General features: G+C 46.2%; 1 protein-coding gene across 3 annotated transcripts in view; it reads right to left on the reverse strand.

Annotated features, from left to right (window-relative positions):
• Positions 1–9,835, reverse strand: part of GOT2 (glutamic-oxaloacetic transaminase 2, mitochondrial) — a 21,517-nt gene extending 11,682 nt beyond the window's left edge. Inside the window, exons 1-3 of one of the 3 annotated variants that reach the window (XM_006863580.1) lie at positions 9,620–9,835; positions 870–1,026; positions 83–211 (exon numbers count right to left, since the gene is read on the reverse strand). In XM_006863580.1, the coding sequence (XP_006863642.1) occupies positions 83–211; positions 870–1,026; positions 9,620–9,708 (375 nt within the window). In that variant the 5' untranslated portion in view covers positions 9,709–9,835. The remainder of the gene's footprint in view (positions 1–82; positions 212–869; positions 1,027–9,619) is intronic. The other 2 variants (XM_006863581.1, XM_006863582.1) reach the window with 2 other exon arrangements.
• Between the last annotated feature and the right edge of the window lie 1,533 nt (positions 9,836–11,368).

Genomic DNA, 11,368 nt, shown 5'->3' on the forward strand with positions numbered 1-11,368 from the left:
AGTGAGCTATCTTTTCACATTTGGTTACATTTAAGGATATTACAAACAGACCCTGTATGATGCCCGAGTCTGTCCAACTTACCCGGCCACTTTTAAACACCTCGCTATTCTCGCCCAGGGCCAGCTCTGCAGACGACTTACAAAATTCAGCCAGGCCCCCGATGGGCAGGTATTCCTTATCCATGTTTTTGGCAGCAATCTGGGCCTCTGCCTAGACAAGGGAAAATGCATTCATTTAGTCCCGTCTCCTTACCTGAAAAGATCGTGATTTATGTTGGAGACTTTCTAAGTAAAATTTTAGAAATCTTTCTGCTTTTGTTTTCTTTATACCTTCCTGGAAACCTGAGCTGTATTTTATTATTATTATTTTAAATAGTTTTGCTGTGGTAAAACATATATGTAACAAGAATTTATCAATTCAACATTTTTTACGTGTACAATTCAGTGAAGTCAATTATGTTCAGCATGTCGTCTAGCCAACACCACTCCGCATTTCCAAATCACCCCACCAGCATTTGTGACGCTAAGCAAGGCCTCTCTTCTCTCCACCCCTCCTGTCCCTGGTAATCAGTCACTGATAAAACTTTGATGTCTATACACTTGCCTTTTCTAAGACAAGGCAGACAAGTGGGATCACATAATACTTGTTCTTTTGTGACTGACTTATTTCCCACAGCATCATGTTTTCAAGTTTCATCCAAGATAAAACATTGCTTTTTATTTAAAGTGACTGTAGTTTGTGTCAGTACTGTTGGGAGAACATAAGTGTAGACACAGGTCTCCTGGATCTCAGCACCTTTGCTACCACCCCCCAGCAGCTCCCTTCAGTTTACTTCTCTGATTTAGCAGCAGGTGGACGGCAAGCTCACCTTCCGGACACTAGGGAGCACATAAGGCTTTCCGTTATCGTCCCGGTAGGCTCCGACTCCCAGATTCATCTTTTTGCTGTTGGTATCTCTCTTAAAAGCTTCTGTGACTCCCAGGATGGGATCTGGGGGCCCCATCTCCACATGGGCCCACCACGAGCTGAAATGAGATATAGGACATCAGTCAAGTGGGCTAGAGCTTCATGGTCACAGATGTCTTTGATTAGCCAAATTCTATTCCTAGAAATATGGAATTCTGGTAGTATAGAGGTTACGGATTGTGCTGCTAACCTCCAGGTCGGCAGTTCAGAAAGCCTCATCTTTCTCCTGAAGAACAGCTAGTAGTTTCGAACTGCTGACCCTGAAGATAGTAACCACTATGGTACCCGAGCTCCATAAGCATAAGTGTACAGCAGGATACATGAGTAGGCTTTCAGAGCAGCACAACCCTGACCTGAATTCCCTCAGCAGAGAATCCTTCAAGTCATCTAATAGTCAGATGACAAGAGCAGGGAAAAGATGAGAGAAAGAAGTAAGGATCAATGTAATTGTGTTATTCGCTGCGTTTTATCCTGTCCTCAAATTTGGTAGAGAACCAATTGGAGTGTTTGCTAAATATACAGGCTCTTGAATTCTACTCTGGATGTAGGGAGTGGACTTGCACTTTGGAGAGTCCATCTGGTCACTGGGTGGGAGTACTGAATGAACACAGATTGGTACGAAGGCTGCATAAGGATCGTTGAAGACACTGGTTTGTTACTCAGAAAGAGAAACAGATGTGGGCCTGGACCAACAGAAGAGACAAAGTTGCTAGGTATTTAAGAATTAAACATCAACATTACTTTAGGAATCAAAAATCAATTATTTATAACATCTTACTGGCTTCTTCATCAATTAATGAGCTAAAATGCCAACAGTGTTATTATTTTATATTTGTATAAGACTTACAATATTTCTTAAATATTAACTCTCTTAAAGGCCATCAATGTCCAAGGGAGTCACCTGACTGAGCCATGTGAATTTTGTCACTGGAGAAGTACATTAGTATACCACCTCCCACGCAGTTCCCCATACGAAGGAGAAGTTACTTTGTGTAAATGTTATGATCAATGAGTGACTGAGATTATACTGGGGTCAACTGTTCATGTTGTTAGGCGCCATCGAGTTGATTACCAGTCATAGTGGCCCTCGTACAACAGAAGAAAACATTGCCTGGTCTTGTGCCATCCTCCCAATTGCTCCTGTTAAGTGCTGTTGAGTTGGACCCGACTCATAGTAATCCTGTATAGAGTTTTCAGGGGAGGGGTAGTTGGTGAGTTTGAACCCCTGACCTTGTGGCCCAGTGTTTTATCACACAGTGCCACATCAGGGCTGACAGAGAAGTACAGCTGTGTATGTGCATTTATTTTTCAAGGGAAAAAAAAAAAGTAAAGTTTTGCTAAAGAAGTAGTTCTCAAACTTCTTTAGTCCGTGGATCCCTTGATGGTTGTTAGGTGCTGTTGGGTCAGTTCTGACTCCTAGTGACCCTCTCTCTGTATAACAGAAGGAAACGAGTCTCCATCAGGCATTCTCCCATGTTGGAGACCACTGCTGTAGGCCCTGTGTTAATCATCTCAGTGAGAACTGTGGGGTGCTAAGCGACCTAATGTCTCTTCTAGCCAGAGTCTGTAACTATCTCAGTGAGAACTGTGGGGTGCTAAGCGACCTAATGTCTCTTCTAGCCAGAGTCTGTAACTCCCACCAGACAACCTGTCTGTCTGTCCTGCTGGGTCTAGATAAGAGAAGTGGGCAGCGATACTATTAGGATGACAGGATTCAGCTGTGGATGTTAGCAGCGTTCACTGGTTAATTGTAAACACTTCAAACTCTAGCGTAGGTTTAAAACGAGCCATCTCAGGAGGAGGGGGGATCTCACTACCATCAGAGAAGAACTAGGAGGGGAGAGTGTCCTTTGGATTCCAAGGTCCCTGCACGTTGAAGCTCCTTGACCCAGGGACAGAAAGCTGTGACATGGGAGGAGTGGCAGAGGAGCAGAGCAGCAGGCCACAAGACAGGCCAGTGCCCTTTCCAGTCCATGGAGCAAGTAAAGCTGAGGGACTTTGGACAGGAAGTTTGCCTGTGGAGTGGGATGCTCATAGGCACGTAACTGGGGGTGGCGGTGGAGGCTATGTTTGCTGACACCCGGAGCTAGAGCTTAGTGACTCCAGCCTGAGGCTTATGGTGGAGCGGTGTGTCCAGTAGGCATTCACCATTTACCAGCAGTCCTACAAGAGCTCTGTAGCATTGTCCAGGCAGAGGGAGGTGCCTGCTTCTATGACTGAGGAGGCTGTCCTGACTGGAACAACTGCGTCCTGAGCATTCTGACCCTGAACTGTTCACTTCCCCAATAAAACCCAGAACTGTAAGTGTGGTGTCTGAGTTGTGTGGCCATTGGAACGAATTCTGGAACCCAGCTGAGCGTTGTGAGAGGACCAGTGGGTACTGCATCTTGTTGTAACGCTCTGCCTCTTTTTTGCTGAATGTCTACTCCAGTGAGCATCATGTCCTCCTCCAGAGAATGGTCTCTCCTGATACCATGTCCAAAGTAAGCAAAACAAAGTGTTGCCAGCCTTGTTTTTGAAACACTTTAAAAAACACTCTTTAAGATGGAGCGGCTGGGGACTCTAGATCTAGAGAGGGAGAGGGGCTGTGTGCTGACAACGAAGGGGCATGCTTGCAGGGTAAACCCTTTGGTTGGTGGAGGATGCATGAAGGAGACTGTAGCCATGGCAATGAAACTATATACGACAGGATGAATGTAAAGCTAATGCTCTCCCATGTAAACTATCACATACATAATTCACAGTAAAACATTAAGAAAAAAAAAAAACAACACTCTTTAAAACTTACTGCGGACTTCAAACAGCTTTTACTTATTTGAGTTATAAGTATCACTGTATACAATATTATAAAATTAATGCAGAAAAAAATTAAACAACAGAAATCAGCAAGCATTGCATCTCAATATTAGTCAAGGAATTTATATACAAAAGTGGGGATTGTTTTCCTGCCTTTTGATTATGTATATATTTTTTCTAGAATCTTGGGAGACATTGTCATCATCCTTCTGCCTCACAAGCACTAGTACCAAGTTTCAAAATCCCTCCCGTTGTTTTTCACGGCTCTAGGCTACTTGATTGTTCCTAGTATCCAAGCAATAGTGAGAAACACAGATACCACTACGCAACTTCTGAACAGGACCTGAAGAAAGCATTCATTCTTACCTCTTTTGAAAAGTGTAGCCACCTGCCTGTCTACATCACTGTCATTAACTGCTGAGTGAAAGGAGTACTGTAAATGTCAAGGACGTATTAGATTGTAAGAGAGAAAGGTTCCTATAAGCAGTTTTCATTTTCCATTCAAGAACAGAGAGAAGCTACTTTTTCTGAATGCAGTTACTCACAGTCTGTCCCCGACCACCAGGACAGACGGTCCCATTCTTAAGTTGTATGAAAAAGCATTTATTTATCAAATCCTTTAAAAAAGTTTATCTAGCACAGGAAGTCTCTGAGAAGACACAGTCCTGAGTGTTCTGGCAGAAATTTGAGGGAGGAGAGACGTTTATCTTTTAAGGAGAAGTCTAAAAACAATGTCAAAATATTGACTTTTAAGCTATCTAAATATAGGAGTGCTGTTATTCATTGCTGACTCGTGGAGACCTCAGTATAGCAGAAGGAAACATTAACCTGCACTGTATCAAGCAATGTTCTGTTGTGCTCCATAAGGTTTTCAAAGGCTGTTTTTTGGAAGTAGATCAACAGTCTGGAAATTCCACTGAAACCGGTCCACTGTGGGTATGCGAACTATTGGCAGCACAGTCTCCAGCAGAGTAGCAACATACAAGCACCACAGTACAACTGACAGATAAATGGTGGAAATATACACGTAGATACAACATTAGTAATTGTGCTCAATGTCTTTTATGATCTTCAGGATTCCATTCTTTAAAAGGATAAAGAATCTACATATACATTGTAAGAACTCTGATGGTTTTCAAGAGATAGTTACCAGATGAAAACAAGAGTACCTAGAGACAAAGTAGGTGCTGATAACCTGTGGCCTATGCACTTTGGACAGAAGCTCAAAGCCTCAGCCACGGAGCAATACTGACGAGGCAATCAAAAGAACAAAGGGATCAGAGAGCATTTCCAGTTCAAATGTTTTCGAATTTACCCAAAGCTTAAATCTATCTGCTGGTGGTTTTGTGCCATTGAGTTTCTGAGGCTGTAAATCTTTATGGGAACAGAAAGTCTCATCTTTCTAAGGAGCAGTGGGTAGATTAAAACTGCTGATCTTGCAGTTAGCAGCTCAACGAGTAACCCACTACACAACCAGTGCTCCTTAAAGTCTCCCTATTATTGTTGTTAAGGAGCTCTGGTAGTGTAGTGGTTACCAGTAAGGCTGCTAACCTCAAGGTCAGCAGTTTGAAACTACTAGCGGTTCTACAGGAGAAAAATGAGGCTTTCTGCTCCCGTAAAGATTTACAGTCTCAGAAACGCTATACAGGGTCACTATGAGTTGGAACCAACTCTACGGTACACCATCACCACCATTGTGGTTGTTAAGTGCCATTGAGTTGGTTCTGATTCATAGTGATGCTGACTAGGAGTGGCTGATGGGTTTGAACCATCAACCTTACGGTTCAAACTGACCTTATTGTCCAGTGCATTGTCCTGCAGCAGTACACCAGGACACAAAAGTCTACTAGTGCTTTACAATTTCTATAGTGTTTTCTCCTGTCTTATTTTAAAATGAGAGGAGAGGTTGATTAACTTGTCCGAGGTCTTAGAGCTAAAGACAGCAGAGAAAGTATGGCAGGTTTGATCTTCAAAGCACTGATTATTGTCTCACTAATAAATAGGCCCTCACTTATTTCACCACAAATTATATAGTCAGACCAGAACAATTAAAAAACAGGTCATTAGAAATTGAACTGCAAGAGCATATATCTTTTCCTTTCTTCATGGACCTGTGACTTGGTCGGTTGTGTGACCATGTTTTATAGCACAGGCCAGAAAAAAGGAGCTTCCATGCACTATGCTTACTGTTTACAAAATGCATACGCATTTGGAATGAGTTCTATTTCAACAACCCGCACATGAAAATAAAGTACTTCAAAGGATAAATCTTCAGTTCTTCAGAAGAGCAATGACTAAGGTTTTACTGTACAGGTATGCATTGCTTAACCTCCCTTTAGGAACTATCTGGCTACAAATATGTCTATCAGTGGTTCCATTAAGAGTTTTTATTATTTATTTGTTTTAAAGGGGAAAGCTGCTCTCCTTTTGTTATTTCCCCCTAACAATTTCGAGGAATCCTGGATTGCTAAATGCAAGGTTGGTGGTTCAAACCCAGGAGTTGCTCCTTAGAGAACGCTGTGGAGGCTGTTTGCTCCCATCAAGATACACAGTCTTGGAAGCCCTCTGGAGCAGTTCTGTTCTATAGTGTTGCTGAGTCGGAGTCAGTTTGAAGGCAGTGGGGGTTTTAAGACCTCAAACCCATACACACCCAGACTGTTGCAGCACTGGACCACTGGGAGATACAGGCAGGAGAGGCAAAGGACATGGCTGTGTGTGCGGACTCTTAAGCTTTGTCTGGTGGGCATGCAGGTCGGCAGAACAGTGGGCAGGGCTGCGTGTGTTCCATGCCCTCCCCAGGCTCCACTCCTCCCAGCCACATTCCTCCGCCTTCCACCAGCAGCCTGACCAGTTAGTGGCAGCAGTGTGACAAAGCAGGGTCCCCAAAGGTTTTCATATTGATAGGGCATTCGCACAATGTCCAAATCACGGCGCATACCGCGGGCAGTAAGCAGTGCATACCTGTATTAGATAGAATAAGCTATTTTTATAAAAGGAAACTTCAAAGGCTTGAGTTTGTTTGAAATGTTTTCCACTTTTACCATTTGGCTCTTGGCCGAGATCACGTCCCCAGTGGCTTGGGGAAAGGTCCTCCCTAGACTGCTGCCTGAACGACTGACGTTCCTGATGAGCAGCTGCACAAAGATCTGAACGCTTCAGTGTTTGTACGTATTTCACACCGCTGGGATGCCCATATTTCTCTAGATAACCACGTCAAAGTGACATGCATTTGTTTCTGTTGCATTAATTTAATGCAGGGTTTAAAAATAAAAATACTCATTTGAGAAAATATGCCAAGCACTGTTCTATGAGAAACATAACACTGAACAAAGTAGGTAAAATCTTTGCTTGCATGGAGCTTGCATTCTAGTGGGGAAGCGACAGAAAAATGAGTCAGGCTCTCAAACTGAAAGAAAAGCTAAGAGGCTGCACCCAGAGGGATTTCAACAAAAGGCGGGATTCAGGCCAAATCCGTAAAACAAGGGACAATGATTCAGATTACTACCGTGCTGAAACTTTCTTTCCTCAAATTTTATACATCCCTGCCTTTCCTCCAAATCTGCTTTATAAATGTGGTCCTCCCCAGTTCTGGCTCACATGTGGGCAGGCGTAAAGAGCACACCTTGACAGTAAGCCAAGAAGGAGCCAAACTGGGCAGAAAAGGAAGTGTGAAGGCCTGGGCAAAACAGTCCTGCCAAGAGTGACCCATTTTGGAAAGGACAGACTGTTCTGCTGGTTTAGAGGTATCCTGCACACGCGTGCATACAAACTTGAGGCCAACACAGACACAAGAGGCCAAGGTTTTGCTCTTTGTATGTATATGTGGTAGAGGGTGGTTTTGAGATTCGTTGTTACTGGAAAGTTAATTCGACATGGGGGCAGAGTAGAATTGCCAGGCCTGTCCTCTAGGGCACCTCTGGGTGAGCCTGAACTGCCGATAGCCATTTGCACCACTGGGTACCACTTAATAAGTACACTGCCCTAAGTCTGCTTCTTGAGCAAAATGAACTGTTTCAAAATGCGACTTAATCAAAATCATACCAAATCCACAAGCCCGGAGGACAGACTAGATCAGCCCCATAGGGTTTCCAGAGCTGTAATCTTCACAGAAGCAGTGCCATGCATCGCCTCCTGCTGGAGGGGCTGGTTACTGCAAGTCACCGACCTTTCAGTTTGTAGTTGAGTACTTCAACCTGGGAAACCCTATACAGGGTCGCTATGGGTCGGAACTGACTCGATGGCACATAACAACAACAACTTCAACCACTAAGCCACCAGGTCTTTACTGCAACTGTGAGTCCTGACTCGTAACAAGCCTGCATAGGGTTTTTTTTTTTTAATAATAAAAAAAACAACCCCAAATGCTTTTATTGTAGATTTGAGTAAAGGTTTACAAGGCAGATCATCAGTTTTACATTCAACAAATCATTGCAAGGATTACAATCCCCTCCAGGTACCATCAGTTAACAGTATTTACCTATTACAGTTTTTTCTTTTTTTGATGTATACCTATTGTTGCTGTTAAGTGATGAAGAGAGCCGGGTTTTAATCATAGCGACCATGGGGTTTCCAAGGAATGGCTGATTAGCTTGAATTTCCAATCTTGCAGCACCACATCAGGGCTCTGATGTATACATACCACATCGAAAACATGTTTGTTTAAATGTCCAAAGGGCACATTTTGCAAGCCTGCCTCCTGCCTGCAGGTACAGTGCCTTTCTCAGTCCGTGGGCCTAGAGTCCTCTGCACACTCTCTCTCTCTCTACTGAAAGGGTTTTGAGGCTGTACATTTTTATGGGAGCAGAAAACCTCATCGAGGCTGGTGGATTCGAACTGCTGACCTTACGATTAGCTGCCCAACACATTATTTGGGCTCCTTAGGTCTCTACAAGGAGTAAATTACTGGGTCATTTTATGTTCCATACGTTTCCTCTGCAACCTGTTTGAAATTACACATTTGTAATTTTTTCCAGTGTCACCTGTCCTTCCCTCAGTCTTGGTTCACGGCTCAGCTCTCTGATCATCTGGACCAGGGCTTGGCTGAGACAATGGGGTTACGAAATAGTTACTGAGCAGAGGGAATTTCGAAGTAGCAAGAATGCGACTTCCCTACCATCAGATCTCCAAAGAGCTTAAAACTCTTCCCACCAAACGCCAGACGGTCCGGGGGACACCCAAGGCTCAGGTGACACTCAGACCGGAGGGTGCCGGGCGCCAAGGTCACCGGGTGCAGAGAGAAGAGCGGGTTTTGGCCGCCCGCGACCCGGAAACCATCTTCTCGTGCGCTCCCCTCCCCTGCGCTCATTAGGGGAAGTCGGTCGTGGTCTCGCCGACCCCCGCTCGGGCTCTAGGGAGGTCGTGACAGGTGCGCCTGCCACCTCTTAGGGCGTTCGTCAAGGGCAAACGAACCCCTTGGCGCCGCAACCAATGGGTGCGAGGCAGGTCCGGCGCCGCAGCCCGCGTGCCGGGGCCCTGGCACCCCCTGCTCGCGCGAACTCCGCGCCCCGGCCTGCGGCTCGCGCAGCCCCCCAGTCCCCATGGCAGTCCGGGTGCCGCAAAGGGCCACACTTCCTGTCCCAGGGGAAGGCTGGGAACACCCTCAAGGCTGCCCGGAGGAGGGGAGAGAGATGGGACCCCGGGGGGATGAGGGGGAGGGGAAAGAGGTGGGACCTCGGGGTCACTGCGAGGCGCCGACTCTCCATCGTACCCCGGTGCAGGAAAACCGAGGGGATGCCAGGGAAGCTGTGTGTGTGTGTACGCGGGTGCAAGCGCGTGAGTGGAGGGGAATGGCCAGGGTAGCCGCAGCTCGCTGGCCAGGCCCGTCGTCCCGGCTCAGTCTCCGCATCCTTCGCTTACCTGGCTCTGGAAGAAGCCGCGGCGGCGAGGCCCGGGTGGAAGGCGGCGGTGATCCCGGAGAGGAGGCGACCGGAGTGCAGCAGGGCCATGGTGGGCGGCAGGAGGGCAGTGGCTAGCGGCAGACGGATCCGAGGGCAAGCGGGCGTACACACCGAGGCGCGGGTTCCTGGCGAAGGTAAGGACAGCGACTCCCCGGGGAGAGGCTAGAGCTGCCGCTCGCCGCGCCCGAGCGCCGTCACAGCGGCCCCTGGCGGCCGGGGGTGGCCAGGCGCGGCCTCCGCGGAGCCGCGGCCTGCGCTCCGCTACTGTCAGGCTGTCCGACTGGGACCTCGTGGCCTGGGGACTGATAGCGATGCTTCCTGCCGCCCGCAGTGTCCCGGTTCCGGCTGCGCCAGGCCCTTTGCCCGTTTCATTCATTTACTCTCGACGGCTATATTGCCAGTGTTGAGGTGGAGAAAATGCAGACAAATTACAGTGAAGTAATTTGTTCAACGCCATACAGCCGATAGGTCCTGGGTAGTGGATGTGTTAACTGCTTCAAGTTGGTTCCGACTCGCAGCGACCCCGTATAGAGTTTCCGAGGAGAAGCTGGTGGGATTGAACCACTGACCATGTGGTTCAAACCGACCTTCAGGTCGCGTGCTTGTCCTATGGTGCACACCAGGATTCCAGGCCCTAGGTGGTCCACCCTAAACGTTCAGGTGTTCTTTTTCCCCAAGTCCAAGTTACCTCACTGCCTTCCTAAATGTTACCTTATCTCAATTTTGGCAAAGGAACCCTGGTGGAGCAATGGCTAAGCACTGAGGACAGCAGTTTGAACCCACCAGCTGTGTATATGGGGAAAGGCTTGGTGACCAGCTTCCCTAAAGATTGCAGTCTCAGAAACCCTATGGGACACATCTACTCTGTTTTATAGGGAGCCCTGGTGACAACCTCGGATAAACACTGGACTGCTAACCACTTGTCCCTTGGTGGTTTAAACCCACCTGTGTCTCTGCCAGAGAAAGATGAGACTGTACTCCCTTAAAGGTGGACAGCCTCGGAAACCCTATATAGGGTTGCTATGACTTGGAACTGACTCCACAGCACATGACCATCAAAGATGTACAGCCTCATAAACCCTATATAGGGTCGCTATGAGTCTGAGTCGAATCTGTGGCAGTGTGTTTTGGTTTAAACAAAACCACAGTACACATCATCCTCGTAGTGAAGAAAACTGTTATGAGGATTAAGTGAGATTACCAGATTATCTCTAAAGATAACCCCTGGTTTCTTAATGACAAATCAAATCCTTACAATTATGTGTGGAAGGGAACGAATACATTTTAAAGGAAAAATTGAATTAATTGTCAATCACAAAAAGAAAAATATTGTATGAGACCTTTTTGGTAAATATTTAAGAAAAGTTTTTCATACCAAAAGAAACATTTTTTTGATGGTTACCAGGGTTGGGAGGGAAGGGGAGTAATTCACTGGCTAGAAGGTTGTTGTTGTTAAGCTAGAGGGTAGACACATGTTAACTCGGGTGATGGGGAGGGCAATTTATCAGAAGGGGGAGGGCAATATACAGAAGGGAGGGTGGCAGAAGAATGATGAAGACAGGTGAAAATACAGGGAAGTATGCATGGGCTAAAGAGGGTAGAGGTAAATAGTGGTATATATACAACCTTGGAACAACCGTGCCTAGATACATGGGATTGAGATATAGAATGGGTATCTGTCTATGTATGTATGTATGTATGTATGTAT

Source organism: Chrysochloris asiatica, unplaced genomic scaffold, assembly GCF_000296735.1.
Source record: "Chrysochloris asiatica unplaced genomic scaffold, ChrAsi1.0 scaffold00055, whole genome shotgun sequence".
Taxonomy (NCBI): Eukaryota; Metazoa; Chordata; class Mammalia; order Afrosoricida; family Chrysochloridae; genus Chrysochloris; species Chrysochloris asiatica.